This window comes from Stegodyphus dumicola, chromosome 9 (assembly GCF_044657685.1).
Source record: "Stegodyphus dumicola isolate Sdum_Otavi_A_Nest chromosome 9, ASM4465768v1".
NCBI lineage: Eukaryota > Metazoa > Arthropoda > Arachnida > Araneae > Eresidae > Stegodyphus > Stegodyphus dumicola.
In genome coordinates, this window is record NC_140776.1 from 144328379 (window position 1) to 144355330 (window position 26952).

At 30.4% G+C, this 26952-nt stretch overlaps 1 protein-coding gene across 2 annotated transcripts in view; it reads left to right on the forward strand.

The window, feature by feature from the left end:
- Positions 1 to 4408: 4408 nt before the first annotated feature.
- BicD (Microtubule-associated protein Bicaudal D) overlaps positions 4409 to 26952 on the forward strand; it is a 38569-nt gene continuing 16025 nt past the window's right edge. Inside the window, exons 1-5 of one of the 2 annotated variants that reach the window (XM_035366180.2) lie at positions 4409 to 4907; positions 6958 to 7098; positions 10573 to 10797; positions 14920 to 15166; positions 26181 to 26261. In XM_035366180.2, coding sequence (XP_035222071.1) covers positions 4689 to 4907; positions 6958 to 7098; positions 10573 to 10797; positions 14920 to 15166; positions 26181 to 26261 — 913 coding nt within the window. In that variant the 5' untranslated portion in view covers positions 4409 to 4688. The remainder of the gene's footprint in view (positions 4908 to 6957; positions 7099 to 10572; positions 10798 to 14919; positions 15167 to 26180; positions 26262 to 26952) is intronic. The other variant, XM_035366179.2, reaches the window with a different exon arrangement.

Below are 26952 nucleotides of genomic sequence, written 5' to 3' on the forward strand. Positions count from 1 at the left end.
TTGGTTTTAACATTTTTAACTTCTTTGTTGCATTTATAAGATTATTGGAAATTTATAAATTATGAATTTTAGTTTTTGGCCTTTGCGAAAAACTAGTTCTAAATTCCTTACTTTATGTCTTTACTGATATGTTTTTCCTCAGCTTAATGCGGGAAAATACTAGGCATGTTTATATTTGGTTTTTTAAAAAATTGTTTTCAATTTTAAGATAAATGCATATATATATCTTTATTATATGCGGCTTAAGTGTCTGTTTGTCGCCAATAGTTTATTGGTTGCTTGCGTAACTGTACTAGCCAATGGGGTGAAGTTGCCATGGCATTCAAATAGTCCATATACACTGATACCATACATGCAGTTATCATTATCTTAATTAAATTATCATGCTATTTAAGAACATTTAAATATTTTTAATTTATGCAATTGTTGCTTATTATGCATTTAACTATATTTACATATGAATTACCTAGAAACTTGGAAACTTTGAGAAATTAAAAAAGACGAAACCAACTAATGAGTTGTGCGTAGTACATCTCATCAGGTAGGTTTACCCAAACTCCTATGCTAAATATCCTTTAGCGTAAAGATTTTAAAATTTGGACCGATTTCCGACATTGTATTTTAAACTGAATTTTCAGCTGAACGTAAACTGAGCGTGCCAGGGGGAACGTCAACATTTGTTTGCATTAGCAATCATCTGTTTTTGAAATGGCTTACAACTAAACGCAAATTGAGCGTGTCAGGAGGAAGGTGAATATTTGTTTGCATTGCAATTTATAATATCTAGAACAGTGGTCATTTCGTATGACCGTCGGTGTGTGTGTGTGTGTGTGTGTGCGCGCGCGTTGTTGCATTTATATGCAATATGATATGTTTTGTGATTTCTACAATACATCATTTACCTGTTGTTACGTGATAGGAACAATTCATGAATAAATAAAATCATTGATATAATCATCATTTGCTAAAAATTTTAAAACAATTAATTCAAGTTCAGTAGGAATATCAAACATGCGTACGCTATGCTATAATTAAATTATTTGATTTACGGCATAGTTGCATAACCTTTTAAGACAAAAAATAATATTTATAACAAAATTTCTACTAACAAATAATTTACAAACATGTAACCTTTTAGAAAATTTCCATTTTGTAAAAGATCATATATAAAATTATGCTTACTTTTCTCCACATATCTGCAGTTTTGAAAGGGTCAGTTCCTCCTGCGTTTAAAATATATGTGCTGCCAATTTTATCGCTTAATAGCTGCGGATATTTTTTAAAAAATGTCACCATTAATTCAAATTGGTTGGCTAGTTTTTTTTTTTTTATTTTATTTTTTTTTTTACTTCCATCCTCAGTGATAAGCACGTGCGAGAGAGCAATTTTGACAACAGAGGGGTAGGTATATCCCCTGAGTGCAATTTAGCCTCGACCAATGTAGAGGTGAGACAGACTGGTTGCTATGCAATAAACGTCGCTTTCGCGCAGAATTTCCACTTCATTTTCCGCCCACAGTATTTGTAGGGGTCAAACTCCCTCTCCCATCTGCTGTCGACTAGATAGAGAATCCCTACCGGTTTTTCTGCCATCGATCTCGACCGGTTTTCCGCCATCGATCTCTAGAGCAGTGTTCAGCCTAGACTCCTAAATAACCAGCTAGGAAATAGAAACAGAATTTCAAGCGTTATGGATATTTAATGATCAGCTATGCCTGCCTCGTTATTTTTGCGAGAAGGTCCCCAAAATATGAATGATTAGATAAGGTTTAGTTATATTAATATGGCCTATTCTCCTCCGGTGGATGTCTTCGTGGAGGACGTTATAAGAGAAACTGATTTATATTCACATTACAAATGAGAGAAAACCCCGGAAGCTAGTCATTCAGCTAGACCGTTCGCCTGGGATTAAATCCCGCGAAGAACCAGCATCCAGCAGACCTTTAATCATTCGGGCCACTAGTGGGGCGAAAGTCAACTCAATTGACATTCGCCTCACCACTGGCCGAGAAAGGAAAAAAGAAACGTAAAATAAAAAAAGGAAATTTCACTAAAATTTTTTTTAATTCTTGAGTAATTATAAAAATCGAATATTCTTCGGAGAACAGTCTTGACGCCAAAAAAAGGAGAAACAGCTTATTATGGTAGATCAGGCTATGGTTGTCATCCGATGACGTACTTCCTCTAGGAAGACAGCCGTGATACTTTTCCCTTGCTAAGGGATTATGCGTAGTAGCAGATCGGGGTATATATTCGAAAAATGTCTTTGCATTTGCTGTTTGCTTATCAACGCAAATTGAAAATAGCACATATAGAATAAAATATAATTCTAGGTATAATTATTGATAATTTACGTGAAAATAAGTGTCCTGTACCTGTAAATATTTATTCAATGCTTTAGTTTCTGTTTTCATTTACTTTGTTATACTTCTTTGTACTCATCGATGTTCAAACATGGTTCATTCTTTAGGATTTGTTTATGTGCATCCCAAGTAATCTATTAACATTTTCTCGTATACCCTTAATGATACCTAAATTACTATACTTATGCAGTGTAAATGTTTTGCAAACACTGGCTTCTTACACGAGATAACCCATGTGTGAAAGGAACAGTCATAATAAATTTAAGATCATGATGGTACAACTTACATGGTTAAAAACTTTTTCTCCCTGTCTTTAGCGACTCAAAATATTTCAGTTGTGATACCAAGTGACAGGCTTTCCAAGAAATGTAAAAGAAGTTGTTATGAACAGGATTACTATACTTCTGTCAGACATTTTCTAGTTTCCTCCACTCTTCAACAGTAACTTGATATCCATCTTTGCAATGTATGCTTTAATATCATAGTTATGTATAGTAGTCTGAATTAAGAGGGACTTTAAATTTGCCTATAGAGTGACAGTTTTACTCCACAGTTGCTAGAGACATCTGGCTTAAACAGAACCAAGTTCCTAAACTAAACATATTTGCAGTATATTTGTTCTGGGACATTTGGTAGCCTCAGTCCTATATTTAGTTTATAGCACATTTAATATTTTTATTGTTTATTATACAAATTAGAAATAATAACAAATTTTTAGAAATACGTATGCACTACATTTGTGCACTGTTCGGCAGGGTAATGTTCTCAAGTCTTAATTGTTCAAAATTCCACAAAATGCAGAGGCATAGTATTTAATTTTTTAACTGCAGTAAAAATACAAAAGTTTCATTAAAGCTGCTAGAAGCATACATATTTTGCAGTATTTAAACACATATTTACTATCCCTTCAGCATGGATAAACATTTATCCAATTTTATCCAATTAGGTTTAATGAAATTTTTATATTTATACTGCAGTTAAAAAAGGAAATACACCATTGCATTTTGTCGAATTTTGAACAATTAAGACTTGAGAGCATTACCATGTCTAACAGCACACAAATTTATCGCATACATATTTCTAAAAAGTTATTATTATTTCTAATTCGTACAATAAATATTAAACATATTAAATGTGCTATAAACTAAATATCAGACTGAGGCTACAAATGTCCCAGAACAAATATACTGCAAATATGTTTAGTCTGAGAACTTAGGTCTGTTTAAGCCAGATATTTCTAGCAACCGTGAAGTAAAACTGCCACTCTATAGGCAAATTTAAAGCTCCTCTGAATTCAGATTACTGTACATAACTATGAATATGATATGAAAGCACACATTGATTTATTTTATTGCACTACGATATGAAAGCACACATTGCAAGAAAGAAAGTATAAGAAAATGTTTATAGATTACTTGCAATCAATGCACATAAAATAGATTCTAAAACGCTATAGAATAAGCCATGTTTGAACGTCGATGAGTACAGGTAAGCATAACAAAGCAAATGAAAACAGGAAATAGAGCATTAAATAAATATTTATAGGTGCAAGACACTTATTTTTACATATATTATCAATATTTTATATTTTATTCAATTATGTGCTATTTCTAATTTCTCTTTGCTTGATAAGCAAACAGCAAACAGCAAACATAATAATATTTTCCGAATACGTATCCGGATCTGCTGCTACGATTAAGCGTATGAAACAAATTTCGATAATTATTTAAAAGATATTTCAAAGGAATTATGAAATATTTTTAGTTAATATCTTAAAATACTTTTTTTTTTTTTTTTTTTTGATTCAGTAACTGTAAAATGTTTAGGATAAGGTTCGGAGAACAGCCTTAACGCCAAAACGGGGAGAAACCTCCGAACTTTATCCAATCTCTTTGTTTTACAAGCATTCAAAATTTCATATACTTTCTAAATCACTGAAATACGTGTTTTATTCAATTCTGTACGAAGAATGGGGTATTTTACTAGTTACACTACTTACTGCAGAAAATATTTATACTTGCTTTGTTAGTATAGTTTAATCATTAAGTATTGAAAAGATGGCAATACTTTCGTCGGTGTCGTCGTCCGTTAATTCTCGTTCACCTGTTAATTTGTGTTATTTTCGTGACAATGAAATGAACTTCTGGTAGATAAATTATGTTGATAGTGCTTCACCATAACATAATATAATTAAAACAGTTTTAGGAATGAACCTGTTCTGTGGAACGTTCAAATTAAATGTTTTACAAAAAATTTGCGATGTACCGTCCAATCGAAGAATTTGTAACCAACATGCCGATTTAAAGTTTTAATAAATTTATCGACAATGACTGAGAATTTAGAATCTTTGCGACAAGAGCGTGATTTACTAAAGCAAGAATTAGAAAGATTAGGATGTGAGCTTGAACAAACAACTCATGAGAAAAATCTCTCCGCTCAGTATGGGCTAGTTTTGTTGGACGAAAAAGAAGCCCTTCAGCAAAGGTGTGAAGAATTGGAATCATGTTACGATTCTTCTAAAGCTGAGCTAGAGTTGTTGCGTGAGGTGAATTCAGTTTTGATGTCTTCTAATTGATACGTTTATTAATTTCCTTTGAAATCCAGCCATACATTTTCTAAATGTAATTTTTTTTGTATTTCGTGAACTGTGTGCAATTATAATAAATATTAATAATAGTAAAAGATGCAGCTTTTAGTTTGTAAATAAATCGGGGAAAGTGCAGAATCGCCCACTGCTTGGCGCGTTTTTAAGAATTGCTCATACTCATTATCCATGTACACATCGACCTATTTTCACTTAAAAAAACATCCCAGACTTGCACAAAAATGGCATTGTGCACTCCCTTGACTTTATCCATGTACACATCGACTTATTTTCACTTAAAAAGTCAAAGAAAATTGACTAAAATCCAATTCTTACTCTTGTAAAAAACGCCAAACAAATAAGTGGGAGATTCTGCACTTTAGCCAATAAATGCAATGTTTTATTATGAAAGAAAACCTTTAAAATTTTATAGGGCTCTAGTATAGAATTGGGTGCCCCTTTGATTAGCGATAATTTTTTAAAAAAATTTTGGCGATGAAACCTCATTTCTGGTTACCATGATAGTTTTAACTTCTTGATTTTTTTTAAATGAAAATAGATTGATGTGTACATGGACAAATTTAAGGCAGTGCACAAAGCTTAGTTTGTGCAATTCTGGGATCTTTTTTTAAGTGAAGACAGATCGATGTGTATATGGACACAGAGTTTGTGCAATTCTTTGACTTTTTATTTTGGCCATCTTGAAATTGTGCTTTCTTGGTGCCAATCTTGGCATCAAAAAAGAATAAAAAGAAAGAAAGGTACAAGGGGTAAACTTTTACCTTTTATAGGAATTTTTTTTTTTTTTTTTTTTGTGTGTGTGAGTGTGAAGCGGAAACTTGTATTCTAACATGTCATTAACTTTCATTAAAATTTCTCTCTCTTATTTTCGAATTGTGAAAATAGCCAAATTACTGGAATAAAATGAATATATTTTGTAATTGTAAAATCCAACAATAATTGAGCAGCTGAAGAATAGAATATTAGTAATTTGATTTTATTCGTGATAACTTGAATCTGCCAGCTACAGGCAGGCTGTTCGAGTTTCCCGTTTCATACACTACGTTATATGATGTAACATGCTTTTTAAATTAAGCTGTGACATAAGTTTTAGGAAATTCATCATTCAATTATAGCAGTTCTACATTTCATACACTATGAGGTGGGATATTTTTTTCCTTTTTTTTTTTAAGTGTTATAAATTCTGAATTATTGCTTTCAGATTCCATTATCAATTATTTTTAATGTGTTTGGATATTTTTGTTTGTGTGTATATTAATCATTAACAAACAATATTCAGTTAACTTTTGTGTGATTTCTGAAAAATAATCTCTTGTAATAGTGCCTTTTATTCATTAAGTCATTAAATGTTTGTGTACATCACATTTAAAAGTCTGTAGATGCTGTCTCTTCATATTTTTGTAATTAAGTTATACATCTTTCTTACCCTGAAGTATATGCAGGAACGATAGTGAGCATTTTCAATAACATATGAATTCCAGAAAATAGTATTATAGGTAAATATTTACTTTTGGGCAAAATTCAGGTTTAGATTAGTAGCCATACTTGAAATTTGAAAGTATGGATGTTTTATAATTAAAGAAATGAAAAAAAAAAAAAAAAAAAATATTATTTTGCAAACAAGGGAAACAAGTTGCATGAAATAAGCATTTTAAACAGAAAACAAGATAAATTGACAAATTAGGTCCTCATCTTATTAATGTAAACATTTGTAACATGTAAATTTTCAGTTAAGTTTGTTAAGAAAGTACTGTTATTACATATATAGAAAAAATTTCAGTTAACTGTATAAAATAAACTTTATCAGTAAAATAAATATTATTGTGTGACTCTGCAGTCAACTAGGTTATCGACTACATTTAAAAAAAATGTTATAATATACCTATTGCTGTGTTTGTATTTTAACATGGAACTGTATTTACATGAAAAATTTTACTTTTTTGGATAAAAATCTGCTTATTAAAAATTAATCACCTTTGTAATTTAATAGGCTTTAGCAAAGTATCAGACTAATCAAAAAGTTACTGCTTCAAGTGGTATTGAACAAGAAGAAAGTTTGTTGCTTGAAACAGCTAGTAAAGAAGCAACATTTACATCCACTGTTTTAGAATTAGAAAAAGAGCTGAAACAGGTGAGTTTATTTTAATTTCTTTTCATGTGTATTTTAAATTAAAAAAAAAAAAGGAAAATTGCCTTAAATTTTATATCCATGCATGTTATATATAAGCAATTAAATTATTTAAATAAATATTATGTGATTTTCAATTCATTTTATTGCTTGTGAGGGCAGTTAAACAATAACTTTTGATAGGCAAGGACTGAGTTAACAAAAGGGTAAAGTTATAGTGTACTTTTAAAGATGTTAGAAAATAAAGTCCATCCAGACATCAGTCATTTAATTTAGTTAAATAACTCTACCATATCTGTTTGTGATGGGGTGCTCACTCTGTTACTCGGCTGTGTGAGCTCAGTTTTTTTTTATTCTTATATGTTGGTAAATTGTGCACTTTGTGCTTCAAAAATGATTGAATTATGTTGTTCATATCTTCCAGTTAATTTTTTTATGCCTTTAATTAATCTGCATGCAATAGTTGTAGAATTATCAACAATTTAAAAGTTGCTTAAGTGCAGCTAAGCCTAATTTTTTAACCGTAGTAGCATATTTGTTTACATTTGAAATGACAGAATAGTGAATTAAGTCAGTTTTTGCACCTTTGGTTACTTTGGTCTTTTTGCAATTTGGATTCAAAAGTAAATTTTCAGTGCACCCAAAAAACGAAAAACCTGCCTGCATAGAAACTCTAATTTTAATTGTAAAAAAAAATTTTTTTTAGTTGTTTTAACTTTTTTTTCAAATTTTTAATGAAGATATTTTGAGGTGTTATGTACTTTTTCCTTGCTGAAAATGAGAATTCAATTAACTGAATAAGAAATTTATCTCTAATGAATTTTGAAGAAATAAGTTTAAATGAAATGCAGCAAAAAATGCATATAATTTAATATTTCGTACAAGGAAGTCATCTGGTGTCCACATCAGGCTTTTATTTAAGTGGACGTACAATTATTGCCAAGTTTTAATTTTTTAAAAAAAAAAGGTACTATTCCATTTTGAGGACTAAAAAAATTGCAGCGAAAATTTATGCGCAAAAGTGCCAAATCTAGCAAATGTTCCCATTTAACAGTGAGCCAAATCTAGCATACATGCTGATTTCAAATTGCGTAAGTTTAGATAGTTCTATATACCTTTAAATGCCATTGAAATACTAGTCTAATTATTAAATCCTTTTTTGATATTCGATGGATTTAACAATTTAGGTATTACCCATGACGAAAAGTCTGCAATAGAATTTTTTCAAAGAAAAGGCATCAATTATTATGGAAAATTATGTTTGAACAACGAATGAGATGAAATTATGCTTTAGCGATAACTCGGTAGTGAAATAGCCATGCTGAAATCCATTCTTTTATGTTTAACCTTTTTTTATATAAATTATAATGATCTGAAATAGTTATTTACTCTTATGCTTCCATTAGTTTATGTTTATCCTTTTTTATATAAATTATAATATTAAAAAAAGTATTATATGAAATTAACCTTTCATCTAAATTAAAACAATAATCTTAGATAGTTATTTACTATTATACTTCATTTCTTGCATTAGGGTTACCACAATTATTTCTAGCAGCACTGGCATCAACAACATAGTTTGGTGATTTTTTACGGTCCTCAAAACGGAATAGTACCAGAAAAAATTAAGAACTTGCATAGTAATCATATTTACTTTTTGCATACAGTTTATGATCAAGAACTAGTTCTAATATTTTACAGAAATAAGAATCCAGAAATAAGAATTTTTGACATGAGTGTTTCAAATAAACAAAACAAATGTCTTTCTAGAGCAGAACTAAAAACTGAAAATTCTGAGGGATCAATAATAATTTTAGTTATAGTCCTTAGCATGTATTTTTGGCATGTTATTGTATACAGTCAAAAAAAAGTCTTTAATCCGGACTCGTTGGGACTTCAGCATTCCGGATTATAGATCATCAGTTTAAATATGGTAAGATGGCATGCAGAAATTATATAATTAAAAATATGAAATCGTAATTTATGAAATAAAGAGCAATTAGGACCTAAAGGGTATCAAAATTTACAAAAAAAAAAAAAAAAGCTTATTATTTATTTGTTTACTTTATTAAACATTTCTTTCAATGCTCGCGTGCGTAAAGCATACATTAGCATAGTCGAAATTAGAAAATTGCAACCAGAAAACTATTTGATGTGTAGAAATTTTATTATCCATTTTTTGCAGCATCCTTTATCCATTTTTTGCAGCAATTCCACTTTTTGTTTAATGGACATCGAAACATGCTTTCGCTTTGTAGATCCTTAGGCAGCTCCAGAGTCGGAAATTCTATTTAACATAATCGAAAGTTCAAGCTTACTTTTATAAAATTGCTCTAACAGTTTGCAAAAAAAAAATAAGCCGGATCCAATTCGAAGATTAATGAACAATGCAATCTGAAATAATGCAACTGAAATAGATTATTACATAATTTTAGCTTAGCTTATACTGCCGGTTATACATTAAACGCGCATACGTAAACGTATGCTGAAAGGCATGCGCAGAAAGTTTGTAGCTTTGAGGTCCGGATTATAGACTTTTGACTGTATTTTTATTTTGCTCTGATATTTTTTTCATTTATGATACTTTTAATTAAAAGAAAATATTTGTAAAAGGCATTTCAAAAGAAATTTTTTTTTTATTTAGGAATATAAACAAATAAATTAATAATATGTGAGTATATCTAATTGTTCATACAGCTATACTTTAAAGTACCTATATTTTTATCGTTAAAATGTACATTTGTTTCATGTTTTAATTGAAATTCTTTGCATAATCAGAGGACTGAATTTAAGAAGAAATGTTTATATATGTAAAATGTTGTGTCTAATTCATCCTAGACAGTATCAAGATATATTTAACAAAGAAATTTTTCATGAGATTGACCTCAAAGTTCAATTTTTGTTTGTAGTCTCTTAGTGATTCAAAGGTAAGTATGTATCTAATCCACTTTATTTGTATAATTTAAATCTTGATAATAGTCAGTATAAGATAAAATGTGTATACCTGAATATAATATCCACTATATGTTATTTGTTTTTCATGTTGTTTGTATGTTATTTTATTTTGTTTCCTAAACTAGTAAAAACCTCTTTTGCCTCCCATTTAATTTGGTACTAATTTGAAATTACTAGTGGCTGAGTGTACAAGATTGCTGAATTTCATACTGAATTTTATTCCTAGCAGTTGAGCACGCTGTCATCTTAGGGCATTTATCTGATTATCATTTTACAATACAAGTATAAACTAATTTCCATTTCAAAGCCGTTCATGGATATTTCTTGCTGAAATAACCTCACATGTGTTTATGTAATAAATAGCCTAATGTAATCTGATACTTGATATAATTTGCATTTAACATGAAAGAACTGTTTTCTGTTTCAGATTTTGTGCGTACTTCTCCATAATCGCATAGTTCACTGTTTCATTACTTCTTTCAGTTATGCTGCTCAAGTTTAAATATTATAATTTTGTTCTAGGCTAGGCAAGAAGTTTCTCGTGTTGGAGTAGAGAAAGAGAGAATTCTGCAGGAAAACATTGATCTTGCAAAAAACTGTGATGTGAGTGAATGGGAAAAAAGAAATTATAAAGCAGAATTAAAAGAGCTGAAACTGCGCGAGGCTCGACTTTTAAGTGATAATAATGAATTGGAAGAAGAAAATATATCTTTACAGAAGCAGATCTCATCGCTTCGCTCATCTCAGGTAAAATGTGATTTTAATACTTCTAGTATTTAAATATGATTCCCTGAAAGAATCCATCAGTTGAAATACAATTTAAAAATTCAGTACTGTCCCGTTAGAGCAGAGTCAGTTAAAAATGCATCTTTATTTATTAACATATATATATAATTCTGTAAAAAGTCAATTTTTAAAATTTTTTTAATTCCTAAAGCAACTTTTTCTTTTTAATTTTTTAATCTACAATATTCTGCACATAAATAAAAAATAATGAAACAAAATGAAATTCAATCTAAACAGGTGGCATAAAATTACAGATATCATTCAGTATTGAAGGAAAAAATTTCAGTTTTTAAATATATAACCAATGCCACATAAGTTCTATCAAATATCACTTTAAATCAAATATCTGCCCACTGCATTTATTTCTCCACTTAGCACTACCCCACAGTTTGAGTATGGCATTCAGTTTCGTAGTCTACAAAATTAAAACTGTGATTTGCAATGAAATGTTCATATCCAGTATTTCTTAATTCCTCTTTCTTATATCCTTTTCGAAATGTAGACAAAAAAATTTAGATAGTAATATGGCACCATGGAGTTTCTCGCCAAAAGTGTTTGGCGAGAAATTTGGCGACCTGAGGGCACGTATAAGAGTAGTTCCTCTTTTTCTTTCTTGGCAACCGCTTTGTGACTTTCTCCACTATTATGACCAGTATTTTCTGGCTACTCCAGTATTTCCTGGATTTAAAGCTATATAGTGCAAAGTCCAAAAACTTGATGTCCAATATCTGGAATCATTTAATATCCAGACCTTCAGATCACCAGATAAAACATAGACGAATTTTTAAAAAATCCTCACAAAATATAGAAATGGAGATTATGATGCTGAACAAAGTGAAGCAGTTGTTTAGTAAATGCTGTTTTTTTTTTGACTGACTGAGGTTCCTGTATGTCATTTTCAAACGTCTACTGGCTAGGGAATCGCATAATAGCCAATAACAATACATCAGTTGACTTCTTATTAATGTTAGTCAATATCACACTTTGGACCCTTGAGTGGTTTGCCACTTATTTGATATAGAATATTTAAGATTTTAATAAATTCAGTCTGTATAATTAAGATAAAATAACATGCTGAACAAGTATTAATTTAGAAGTCCAACAACAAAAATCGTCATTATATTTACAAATTTTCACAGGACTTTAGTAATTCGATGCTATTACTGAACCATCATCCTCAGCTACCAAAGCACAAATGAACGAGATCAGATAAGAATGGGTAGATAGAAGTTAAGCTACTGGTGCCATCTGTTGATGAAAGAAGTACTAAAACATAATTTCCTTAAAGGCTAAAGGCAAAGATTCATTGGAATTAGGGTCATTAACTAGAACAGAAAGATTTTTTTGAATGTGAAACGCCTCTAGAAAATCTAATTCACTGATGAAAGATGTTTTTTTAACAGTTTTGGCTGCAGAAAAAGCAATACTAGACAACAGAGGGCTTCTGTGTTTCCTTTTTTCTAACATGTGCCTCATTTTCCTTAATGTGAAATTTTAAGGTTCTCAAAGATTGACTAATGTAAATTAAGCCACATCAGCAAGGAATCCAGTAAATACCCTAGGAATTCATATCTGGAATGGGGTCCTTGAGTATGAAACTCAGAATATTATTGATAGGAGAATAAACGACCCAAAAGTTAAATTTCTGCAAAATACGTGCAGTTTTATAGCTAATTGATGGAAAGAAAGGAATGACAACAGAATTCTTATAATCTCCTAAAACAGGAGTGTGCCTTTTGGTATGTTGAGATGAGAATTTTTAGCAAGTAGTTAAAAAATTCTCATCTCAATGTCCCAAATGGCTCACTCCTGTTCAGTCAAATACTAATGATATATTTCTTCAAAGTTGGCATCTTTGTGTATGTAATCAGACCAATTTTGTATCATCTGATGAATTACTTAATTTCAAGTGTTGTTAAACTTTGGGTATGAAAGTATTTTCAAACCAATTATTTATTAATAGTATATGACAATTTAATAGTGTCATGCATGGCCTTTTATTTGAATTGTTAATTAAAAATTTTTGTTATTCTTTTAAATGCTTATGGTTGTGAATTTTTTCTAATTATAAACAAATATTCATTTGTGCGTTATTGCAGTGTTTACACATGCCAAAATTAGTGGTCAAACTTAAGAATCTTTCACATCAGGTAGAACCTTTTTAGCAGAAATTGCCAGTTTATTTCAGTGCACTTATTATCAGAAAAGACTAGTTACATCAGCATTGTTAATATATCCTAGTGTTAATCTTTTGATGTTAATTAGTTTAAAGCATTCATCTGCAACCTGTTCAATTGCTTCAATATCAGTTGAAATTTTTTGCTTCAAATTTTTAGCTGCCTTGTACTATGGCAGTTTTTAAATTTGATTTATCTACCTATCGTATGATTTACCATATTTTATCTACTGTATTGTGTACTCAAGTTTTTAAGCTGATTTGCTCATGAATTAGTTTGGCTTAAGCAATGGACCCATGCAGTTAACATTTCATCATGATTGTCACTGCTAGCATGATGAGTAACTTTTTCTGTTATTTACTGCAAAGTAGGGTGTCATAATCTACGGAAAGGGAATTTCTCTTTTTGTTTGTTTGATATCATATACTGTTGCTTTACTGAGTTACTCTTTCTTCCTTCCTCCCATCAGGCCACCAGAAATAAACCAGTATGGCAACATTTCACTCCAAACAAGCATTTCTTCAGATTTTGCATATAATATAAGCCATATTTCAAATAGAAAGGTGCTGCCCTCTAAACTCTCAAGGAATAAAAGTGTTATTTGCTAGCCAGTTGGTATTTAAAGGTGGCATGCAGGAGGATTCAATACTATCACAATTAGTGATATTTTACATTAAAATAAGAGAAAAATTGATTTTATAGTGTACTTATTTTTTCTAAAGTCTTGTACTCTCTACCATAAATTGTGTTAAAAAAAAGAATATTTATCAAAAAAAAAAAAAAAAAAAGAAAGAAAGAAAGAAAGAAAGAAAAGGAAAAAGCGCAGTAAATCATTTTGGTTGTCATATTTCCAGATTTCAGACTTACTGTATTTGAGTTGTACTTAGTACTGTATTTGAGTTGTCAAGGTAATGTATGCCATGATCTTAGTTTTGGTTGTTGTATTATAATAATTTTGGCAGGCTGGCTAACAGTTTTTGTTTATGTGTCTATCATTAATGCTTTAGGCATTAAAAAAAAATTATAAAGGAATATTTAAGATGCGAATTCTACCATTTAGGAATACAAATAAACTAAGCTTTGAATGCATTATTGAATATATTTGTTAGTAAGCCAACAAAATCTGTCATATATTATATCATTTATGACTTGGTTTCAGATAAACCAGAAGCTATGTTTTTATCTTATAAAATCAGCTCTCTTTTGTGTAAATGCTTTCGGCATGGTTTTTCGCAACATAAATTAGTTTTGAGTTATTTCTATGCTAAATAAAATTTTGTCTGAAAACAAGATATTCTTGTATTTCTGCTAAGTTTTTAGAGGCTAATTTTTTCTTAAAATTTTAAACAAATGTATTTATAATTTTAACAGTACCTTTTATATTTTTTCTAGCAAAAAAAAGAAAAAAGAAATTTTTTTTTGGGGGGGGGGTTGTTGCTGTTGTTGTCTGAAATTTTAGGTATCATTTACAATTAACATGCAATATTTTGTAATCAGTCAGAAATATTTTAATTAGAGTAAGCATATGGAAAGAGAAAATTCTGAATTTCTTATAAGTATTTTCTAAAAGAGTGTACAAGTATTTTAGACTTGTGCATAACAAATAAATTTGAAATAGTTCACTTTAAATATATTTATGTAAGAAAGAACTATAAAGAAAGTATTTCAGCAATATTTTTTAACTATAAAAATTATTGCTAAAATAGTTTTCGTTATAGGTCTTTGTGGTTGAAAATTTATAACATTTAACAGCCATTATAATTCCTATTCTGGATCTGATGAGTAGTTAATGTCTCCTTCTGCTTGCATGTGAATATTATCTTCATTAAAAATATATGTAGCATTCAGTATTGCATAGTTAATATTTATTGATCTGTCCTTTAGTTTTCCTATTTTTGTTCATTAGGTTGAATTTGAAGGAGCTAAGCATGAAGTCAGGCGTCTGCAGGAAGAACTTGAAGCTGCACAGGGGCAAATTGAAGAATTATTTTCTTTGAAGCGAATTGCAGAGAAGCAACTTGAAGAAGCTCTGGAAGCTTTACAATCTGAACGAGAACAAAAATATGCTCTAAAAAAAGAACTGGATCAGCGTGTTAATTCTGAGTCAATTTTTAACATAAACAACTTGGGATTTTCTGGATTTGGACTTGGAAGTAAGAATCAAAGTTTTGGCAGTGTAGACAGCTGCTTTGCACCCTCATCACTTACTGTGCATGGAAGTATTAACAGTCTAATATTTAAGTATGCAAACTCAGGTGCAAGGGAGAAACTTTCTAGGAACCCATGCATGTGTTTGTCTGCTGCTTTTGACATACTCATGAGCTGCATACTTTCTTTCTTTGCACCATAATACAATTATTATATGTGTTTGCTCCCCATTATTTATGTAACATTCTAATTTGCATGAATTTCTTTTGAAATTAATAACTAACATGTTAATTTTCTATTATCAAAATTAGGGTTTTGATTGTAGCATGATTAAAGGTTCTTGCAATAGTTAAATTGATGTATTTGAAAGAAAAATGAAAATGTCATTAGCAGAAATCTTCTGCCATATATTAAGCAAAGAGGATCTATTTTTATATTAATAATATATAAATCCCTTAAAAATTTATATTTATAAATAAATATACTCTTTAATTATGTTTTTAACTTGATAATTTTATATATTTATACAGCTATGTATACATATAATTTTATTAATTTTTTTAAAGCTGTAATTTCTAATAAGTGTATTCAGTCATTTGCCATTTAAAGTTCTTTAATATAAAATAATTCAAATATTTCCATTTTATTTGTGGTTGGCACACACTTTTATTTAATCCAGCACAACTCAAATGGGCATTTTATGCCTTGTTCGTAAATTGCATTTTACATTGGATTAACTTGAGAAATATATTTGAAAGCAGGAGCATGTCTGCAGTGAAGTGGGAGAGCGAAAAGTTACAAGTATCCAATATGTGGAGGCTTAGTTTTAGAGAGAGGTTTCAGTTTGGAATTGAAATCCCATTCAGTGATTGGATAAAAGTATCTGTATTGCATTGTTTTGTAAGAATTTGTGATTTGGATCTGTTTGAATGACACAGTTTAGATTGGTATTTCATAAATGGTTGTTGTTTATAGGATAGAAAGGGTAAGTACCCAAATTAAAATGAAGAATAAAGGGGCTGTTGCAAAATTAAAATTAAAAGTTTGCTTTCGTATTTTATATCTTATATATGAGAAAAGAAGCATTATAGCACGAAAAGAGGAGAAATATAATATGAAAAGTACAAATCATAAAATTTTGAAATAAATAATTTTTAAAGTAACCTAGAACATATATTTTTACCATTATATGTGTGAGACTAGATGCAGTGTTTGAGTCATACTAAGATTTGATTTCAGTCTAGAAAATGCCTTTTTTTTTTTTTTTTTTTCAAATGTAATTTTGAGAGTCTCATTAAATATCAGTATTTCAGTTAAATTTTAAGAAATCTTTGAGATTTTGTCCACATAATGATTATAGTTCATAAGGGAATACAGTCAAAAGTCTAATCCAGACCTCAAAGCTACAAACTTTCTGCGCATGCGTAAATGCATAATTTGTTTACGCATGTGCATAATACATTTACGCATGCGCGTTTAATGTATAACAGGCGGTATAAGCTAAGCTAAAATTATCTAATTATCTATTTCAGTTAATGTTGCAGATTGCATTGTTCCTTAATCTTCTAATTGGATCCGACTTATTATTTTTTGCAGACTGTTAGAACAATTTTATAAAAGTAAGCTTGAACTTTCGATTGTGTCAAAAAGAATTTCGGATTCTGGAGCTGCCAAAGGATCTACAAAGCGAAAGCCATCAAACAAAAAGTGGAATTCCTGCGAAAAATGGATAAAGGCATATCCTTTGTTTCTATAACCATTCCGAAATCTGTTTATCAATTTCACGCTGCTCTGCTGGGGGGGGGGGCATCGCGGCACGCAATGAACTGGAAGTTGATCTGTCAGCACTATCCTTATCTTCAGGGTAGATGTTTTTATTTTATTTGGCTTATAATTCCGTACTAAATGTAGTATTTCATCTCAATGTGCTCCATCTTTGATATGATTTAAATCAAATTCCTCTGTCATTATAAATATCACGAATCCATATCAAAGAGCTTTCTGGTTGCAATTTTCTAATTTCGACTATGTGTAATGTATGCTTTACGCATGCGTGCATTTAAAGAAATGTTTAATAAAGTAAACAGATAAATATTAAGCTCTTTTTTTGTAAATTTTGATACCCTTTAGATCCTAATTGCTCTTTATTTCATAAATAACAGTTTCATATTTTTTATTTTATAATTTCTGCATGCCATCTTACCAGATTTAAACTGATGATCTATAATGCGGAAAAACCGATAATCCAGAATCGCAGAAGTCCCGACGAGTCCGGATTAAAGACTTTTGGCTGTACTTTAGAAAGTCTTCCATGAAGGCACCCCCTTCTTTAGGCAGATAGCCCTCGTGTGCTTTGCCATAAGTGAATAATCCAATCCATAAGGGAATACTTTTGAAACTTTTGTGTAGAATATCACAACCATAAAAATTTTATACATCTATTATTTTAAATAATCGTTACAGATTTCAGAATTTTATAACATAACTAGTTTTTATCATTATAACTTGCATTTTAACATTATATCATAATATTCTTTGAAATTTATACATATGATGAAGACATATGATGAATGAAATAGAGAGAGATACGCGACAGCATCATGATACGAAACAGAAGACTTATTATGCATTCAGAAGCATCAAAGGTTTCTGGTTCTTAATAGAAATCTTGATCTATAATCGGGTAAGAGATGTCTGCATACACATGAAAATATAATGTGGATTAATTTGAAATGATGCAGTTTAAACTTGTAATATGTTCTGTTTTTCGGATAGGAAAGGGAAGTGAACAAATTAAAATGATGAATAAAGGGGCTGTTGCAAAATTAAAATTAGAAGTTTACTTTCATATTTTTCACACATACACATATATGTATGTATAGAATATCTAGTAGCTTTGCATGTATGCCTAGTGCCTTCAAGAATATTGCAGAGCCTGGTAGAAATCTCAGAACTTATTTTTTTAAGAATGTGACAGTTAATAATGCAATCAAATGCAGCGCAAAATATAGATGGCTGGTGGTAAAATAATTAACTGAAAATTTCAAGGTATATGGTGGTATCTAATATTCATTGGTGTAGGTGGCATAAGTTGGGATGCTACATATATGCATTAATACTTAAATATTGCTTTTGTATTAAACTAAAGTGGATTTGTTTGAATATAATTAACCTTTGTATATTTTTCTGTTATCAATGGTTGAGTGTAATTACTATAGTTATTTTGGGCACCGAGGTGTGAAAAATAAAATTTCCCTACTTAATAGGTGATTCAAGAAATACATACCAAATTTAATATAATTGCTAAAATCCCTTTTTAGCAACAGATTTTCTAATAACATTCACCATGAATCTTTCAGAAATGGTCAATCATTTAAGGAAAAAAGTAGATGCAGCACTTTGCAACCACCCACAACTTCCAGAACAATGCTTGCAAAGTGGTTGAAGTGCCTGCAATATTTGCAATAATAGATTGGCAAGTATAATCTATATATGAGGTTTGGGACAATCTGTCATCAACATAGATCTCATACTCTGTCATAAAGTTGCATGATGCAGGTAGTGTTATTAATATACATGTAGAGCTATAGATTCACATGTAGGGCTGTATTCACTTGAATAAAAGACCCTACTTACGTTCTAAGATGATTTAAGAAAAAAAAATAATGATGAGTATTTATTTTCTCATGCAATAGTTCTGAGAAAAAGAATCTTAACTTCTCTCCAAATGAACATTCTCACACACGCATGCCTTCAGAATTTCTTTCAAACAACAGCATCATTAACTGGTCCAAGGACATTGTTAGTAATACTTTTTTGCCTATTTCTTTTCAAGCATATCAGTAAATGAAAGTGAAATTATTTGGCTGAGTGTGTCTGTTATAATTGGTGATAGTTATGCAGTGTATATAAGAGTGATTTTTAAAACAAAACAATAAAAGTAATATGATTTTAAAACAAAATGGCAATCATGTTTAAACTGTCACTAATTTTTATTTCATTTAGTCATTTAAGAGTTTGTGGCTGATGCTTCATGATGGCTAAGTACAATACAAAGTCTGTAAATCAGACTTCCATTATCCGGAATGATCTATAATCTGGACCTCAAAAGCCGGAAACTTTTTTTTTTTTTAATCTGTTTACGCATGCTCGTTTAGCGCAAAAACCGAAGCAACTTAAACAACTTATATTGAAAAAATGTTTAATAAAGTAAACAAATAAATATTAAGCTCTTTTTTTTTTTTTTTTTCAAATTTTGATACCCTTTAGATCATAATTGCTCTTTATTTCATAAATAACAGTTTCATGTTTTTAATTGTATAATTTCTGCATGCCATCTTACCAAAGAAAAGACCTTCTTTAATCTTACCAGATTTAAATTAAGTCCCGATGAGTCCGAATTACGGACTTTGTACTGTATACATTTCAAGAACATTAATTTTGGGTAAAAAATTATCTGCTCTGATGAAGCTCATTTGTACTTAGATATCTTAACAAACAATTGTTATTATTATTATTTGTGTATGTGAAAACAAGCCATAACAGATGCATTTGTAAAAGGTCTTTGTATAGTGTGGTTTATTGGCATAGTTGCATCATTAGACCTTCCCCCCCCTCACAAAAGGAGAGAATTGATGCAGTTACAGTGACAGGTGAGCAGTACTGATAGACAACTGTAAATTTTTCCTTTCAGTATCGATGTATTGCAAAAATAGTTTGATAGTGTATTTTCATGAAATGATGCTGCTAGTTGCCCTTCCAGAAGTAGTGATTTAACTTCTTTAGATTACTTTTTGTGGAGTTATTTGAAGTCACTGGTCAATGTAAAGTAAGCTCGAACTCTTGAATCATTAGGAATAAACACTGAATGTGCTTTCATGACATGTTTGAGTTATTGTATGCAATCATCGGAAGCTGGGTTCATCTAATTTACTTATGTGTACTAAGTCAAGATGGTTGTTTAAATGATGGTTTATTCAGAACATAATGTCATAAATTGTACTTCAAAACAATATAAAAAATTTGGTTGTATCTGAAATAGTTTTTATTTTATTTTATACCATTCATAAAGTCATGTTCTTATTGGAATAGCCTTTATATGTATGTGTGTGTATATAATATGATAATTAAACTGCTTTTCCTTCCTGCAGTTTTATTCAACAAAATGTCTAATTATAGGATCTTACCAAATTCTAGAAATTAACTGTAGTTCCCCTCCCCCAAAAAAAGTTTAGTCTTGTTGTTTGGAGTTGTCATATATTTTCAGGCAATTTTTACTGGGGATTTTTGTTTCTAAGACAGAGTAAACAAGCAACTGCCATGTAAAGTGCTTTGTCTGTTGGAATCTATTAAGTATATTGGTGTTTTCTCTATCATTAATATTTCTATCCTAGTGTAAGGATTGTAAGCTGTTTGTTTAATCATAGAACCTATTTCCCTGTAACTCACACTGCTCATTATTGGTTGAACATGCATGTGTTCTGTATCATATTAATCATGTTAAATAGTTTAGTAATTTACAAATGAATTGTGTTTGACAGTGGCTGCAAATATTAGGGACATGTTTGCCACTTTGTATGCCTTGTTCTGGAGGTTGTGAAATGCCACATATTGCACCAATTCTTTTATGTGCATGCTTGGTCTTTCCTGAAAGTTTTATGACAATTTTCATCCGAAAATCTGATAGCTTTGTTCGGCACTGTTGCAAGGAAATATTCGTTGCATTTTAAGATGCTTTTTTTTTTTTTTTTTTTTTTTTTCCTCCCCTCAAATTTCATTGAGTCTTACTCATTTGAAATTATCCCTAAAGGTAAATTTTGCCATTTATTAGCCTTTCCTACTTAATTAAAATTTGATTTTTTTAATCAAGTACTCGTTTTAATAAGTAACTTTGTGTATTTCAAATTGTCTTTTTATAACATGCAAATTGTCCTTTTCTGAATAAGACAACATTCTGTACAGAAACTGAGTAACATTAAATTTATTTTGTATTTTTATTTTGTGTTTGTTTTTTTTATTATTGTTGAGCATAGAATTGTCATATTTTGCAAATGTGAAAAATGAAGGATCATGTTCAGTGACACTATCAATATCTACATACTAAATGAAACTGAGATTTTAAAGTATTAATGTTCATCTATTTTCGTCATAGGGATATTTACTAATAATCAAAATACCAATAATAAACATTTATATCAAAGTAGAACATTTTTTCTGTCCTTTTTGTTTCAAATTTCAGTAAAGTATGATTATTTTAAAGGCAAATACGAAAAGGTGATTTTATTGTCTGTTGCTTTAAAATAGATATTTCAAGGTCATCGTAACAGACCTCATTTAGAATTGTAACATGCGTTACCATCGCTATACAAAGGGAATAAGGGGATTTTAGCAAATTAGAGGATTGGACCTTTTTTTCCCAGAGTAATCATTACAATGATTATGAGGCATCTTTTTTTGGGGGGGGGTCACCAAAACATGGTCTTTAAGTATCTACTGTAAAGTAACAAAGTATTGTAAACAGCAAAATAGTATGAATGCCTTTGTTTTATTTTCTTAAACTTGATTCTTCTGAAAAATATATGTTAACTTGTAGGTTTATGTTATTTGTATTTATACTATTACATCATATGAAGTAAGAAAAACTATTCATATATATATAAATTTTTTTCACTCACTATATCAAATGATACCTGCAAATTCAGAACTAAAACAGTACAATATTGGTAACGTACAAATGTAAATTTAAAAACATATTGCATTTGAAAGAGAAAATTTCAAATTTTTAGTAGTGTCTGTAGTATCTATTATATATTATCAAGTATGCCAAAAATATATTTTTTTAGCATTCTTAAATATAATTAATGCATATATCCAATAAAATAGCTGATTTTCTCCTACTCCAATCCAGGTTAATCCAGTTGCTTGTATTTAAGATGACAGCACAAAAAGAAATTAAATAATCAGTTTCATGTAATTTGTACATGATTGGAAAATTTATATATAGCATTTTTGAAATAAAACACAGGATTCATTTCATTTAATAAATGTGTGATGCATTTATATTTTTTAAAGAAAAATATCTTTGACTAAGAATATATACCATATGTATATGAATATCTAAATAGTGGGGTTGTCCCTTCCCAATTTAATTCAGGTTTCTCATTTTATTAGTATACAGTGCATTATCTGCATTTTCAGGAAAACATTTAATGTGATTAGATATAAGTAAGGTCATTGATCTGAATTTGTTATTTTATAGTAATAAAAACTGTATAGTTGAATTTTCTTGTAAAATCGATGGTAGATGATTCAAAATACACTGGTTATCATAAATTAAGGAAAAATCACAAAAATAGCAATAACTCCCTAAAAAATAAGCCAAATCGTGTAAAATTTGAATATGTTGCCAAGTAAGAGTAGCTGAGTAAAACTCCAATATGCAAATTAGTGGCGCTGCACTCGGAATACATCATCTGCGAGGAGCATAAAAGTCCATGTTTGAGAGCAGGCCCACATATTTCATTGTGATAGTGACATCAAAAATTTGAGATAACCAATTCGTAACAATGATCTCCAGGCATCATTTGCCTGCAGAACTACGATAGAAAGCCTTTGGGAGACTAGAGGCAGGACAAAGTCACGCAGAAGTGGCCAGATGGCTAAATGTGAGTTTTTCTGTGGTTCATAGACTTTGGAGGCAATTTCAAATCGCAGATTCGACACCTAGGAGGTTCAGCCAAGGATTGGCCAACTGCTATACGACGAGCGCTGATGACCGATGTTTGACATTATGTGCACTAAGGAATAAAACCACTACTCTGACTCTTTTTAGATCCTCCCTTGCTGCAGCATCTGGAAGGTTGGTGTCAACATCAACTGTGCTTAGAAGGTTTCACGAAGGTGGTCTGTATGCGAGGCGAACAACCATTTGCGTGCCGCTGAAGTCGTGCCATAGGAGGAAACGTTTGCAGTGAGCACGACAACATGTCCACTGGACGCCTGAGCAATGGAGGGTTATTTTCTTTACGGATGAGTCCAGGTTTAGTCTAGAACACGATAAAAGCCGTTATTTGGTATGGAGAGAACCTGGAACCCGTTATCATCCGTCAAACATTCGTGAAAGAGATGCATACGGAAGAGGCGGTGTCTGTGTTGATGGCATCTCTTTGGGTGGACGCACAGACCTCCATGTTTTTCCAAGGGGAACCATGAATGCTGATGTTTATAGAGATGGCATCCTTGATGCTTATGTTCGCTCACATGCCAGGGCAATAGGTGATGCTTTCCTGTTACAGGACAACAATGCAAGACCACACAGGGCTTGCATCGTATATGATTATCTTCAACAGGAAACAATTATGCGCATGGAGTGGCCAGCTTGATCCCTGGATTTGAATCCTATCGAGCATTCCTTAAAGCATTTGGGATGCTTTAAGGAAACATCTAGCAGCCCTCAATCCGCCCCCTTAGACCCTTGCAGCGCTTGCAACTGCTTTGCAAGAGCAATGTCTCTCGCTTCCTATGGAACTGATAGACCGCATAATTGAAAGCATCACACATCACTGAATGTTCTGTATTGCTTCTAGAGGTGATTATATCCCATATTGAAGGTACTTTTACTATAGAAAACTGACATCTTTGATTTGTTCATTTTATACATGTGCTAATTTCTATACTACCATAATTGTCTGGTAATTTCTTTTTATGTTACTTGATACCTTACTATGTGTTGTATATTGTGGGTAAGTTTCATAAAATTCTACATGTAACATTTTCAGTAATCGTGATTTTTGTGATTTTTCCTTAATTCATGATAACCAGTGTATAAATTGGGCAGATTATCCTGAAACAGAAAAGCATGTCCTCCTGTTTCTGGTATTACATTATTAGAGTACTAGATTCTTGTTTTTATTGCATCACTATACATGCTTAGTTATGATGAGAGTTTATTGCATATTTATACTAGTGTGGCTCAGTGTACTTTGCACTTTAAGTGCATTTCTACATATTTTAATCATAATATTCCAGATTCTAAGAATTTTTTTCAAATACTAGATCAAATCTGAATGTTATCAATTATAGGATCAGAAAAAATTATTTATGTAAAAAATTATCTATACATTATGAAAAGGATTTTTTGTTTGTTCAGTGTGATATGAATTGACCATTTTGTCATCATTGTTTTAGTAGTGTGCAGTTATATGCATTATTCCTTCACTATGCACTATCTTCTGTAAAGAAAAAATGGGGATTAACAACAAAACTGCTATATGGGTTTCGTAAAATTTGGTTGGAACAAGAGTTATAGTGTTAATTTTAGATTGGCTTAAAAACATTCTATATTAGAAAGATTTTTCATATTTGGGAATATTTGTTTTGAGAAAGAGATGCCAGAAGGCAGTGGTTAACCCTCTGACCGGCTGGGATTTTCGCTAAGAAAGCACAAATTTCCAAAAACTACAATGAGAAAAAATTATTTTCTTGATTTTAATGTAAAAATTCTCCTGGTATTTTATACCTGGATTTGTGTAATTTTAATGTATTGCCATAATTTCTTTGACATATTTTAATATGCATATGTTTTTACAAATATCACAAAAAATATTCTAGGCCATAGGCCTTGCCTGTGAGAGGGTGAAGACAGGTTAATTAATATGGAGAGTAGTGATCATGAATTATGCAGATCCAACTTTGATATTCTACACTGTTTATGATGCATTCAATCATTTCAGTAATGAGTAATAGCCATTATCTCTGTAAGTCAATCTATTTGTTAAGATTTTGTCACTCTTTTTAGTTCAAAGTCAAATTATGGGTAGATTATGATTCTGGGTTATGTGTGCAGCAATATGCTGTGTTAAAGATTCCACTGGGTGACCTTAATGAGGATGTGTGCTATTGTCTTGCAGTTTATATATTTCACATTTTGCATCTGCATTAAGGTATTCCTATAATTCCAAGATGCTCTCATTATAATTTGAGCCTTAAAGTTTGCTCTAATTGCTGTATAGAGATTTATGCATCTGTCAAAAGAAATAACATCCCAAATATTGACCTTTTGTAATAATTTTTGAGTTTATGTTATTAGGGTTAGTAAGCACTTATTAATGCATGCAGAATTACTGTAATATTATCTTGGCTCATACTAATATATACCCTAATTCACATCACCTTCAAACATAAAATTATTATTTCTATTCCCTTTCAGTTCAGTTTTTATGTCTAAATCAAGTACTTTTTCCTGTGTAATGAGAAATGCAAATGACCAGTATCTTTTAGATTATTCATTTTAAATGGGAGGTGAAACAGTGCCTTAGAAGAGACCTTTATTGAATGCATCTTGCTACTTTGTTAAGTCAGCTTTTGATGTCATTCTTAAACTAAATTAATAACTTTAGGTATTATTTGCATCTTCAAGTATGAAATCTATGTCTGGAAATTTATTCCATATAACATAACTGAAGAAATCTCAGTCAGTCATCATGCATTGGCTTGCTTCAAACCTGTTATAGCTGTCTACATAATATAGTTAATTCACTAGATTAATTTAGCACCTCAGCATTTGGTACAAGAATATGTTTATTCAGTATTACTTCATGTTCAGGGAATTGTAATTTTCCCTTAATTAATGAAAACTAGTTTTTTGGTGTTTGTACCCCCCCTCCCCCAAAAAAACCTTTTAAAGCTAACATTTACTAAAACAATGTTGAAAAAATAGTTTAGTAGCCAGTATCTAGAAAAAAATTATTTAGAATACGAACTTTCTAGAAATTTTTTAACATCTGATTTCAAAAGTGAGAAGGCTTTAATTTTATACAGTTAGAGTATAATTTTATAATTCAATTGTATTCATTGTTTATTATATTTATTTTGACAAAATTTTTAGTTACATAATTTTTTTTAAAGGCAGTTTAAAAAAGAGTAAAGATTTTCATCTAATTAAATGTGTTTTATAATTTTAAACTGATAAAAAATGAAGAATATATGTATTTTGTAAAAAAAAATTCTACATATTTTTAGGTTTAAATCAAGAAGATGGTGACAAATCTGAAGATGAGGGAGACAATGATACAACTCTTGTTTTATCACCGACTATTGAAAGTAAGTTGTATATTCAGTTTTATATTGTTTTCAAAACATTTATTTATTAATACTCTGAAATTAAGATTTCTTCCCTGGGATAATTATGAGCAAAAAATTAGTATCCCTTCAGCAGAGCTGATTTATTTTTAGTTTAAAATATGTTGCATTTCTTAAGATTTTTCTGTGTTGAATTTGTTAAGATTTTGTCACTCTTTTTAGTTCTTAAAAACAGATTTTTTTTTGGGGGGGGGGACCATTTATAGTGATTGCTTCTTGTTTCTTTTCAAAAAATTTGGTAGTGTACATTTTTAAACTATAAATCAAATAATTAGGAATATAAGGATGATTTATTCTCATAAATTTAATTAAAGTATATGTAGTCGTTTCATTTTAAGGAAAGAACTGTAATATGGATTTTTGAATTTCAAACAGGCATAAATTCATAGCTTGTTTTGTCATCTTTATGGGGTATAATTGATTTAATAACCTTTGCTTGTGTGACCACATTTTTTTTTAATCTAATCAAGGATGGAAGAAGCAGCTATCTTGTTTCTTTAAGGAAGAAATGCTTGAAAAAAAAAAAAAAAGATTGTATTCAAATAGCCACCTTGTGAAATTATAATGTGACTCAAAGCTGAAGTGTTATGCAGTCTTGGCTTATGTTGAGGGGAAAAAAGTGTTCAAATATAAATGTGTTTTATTGGATTGC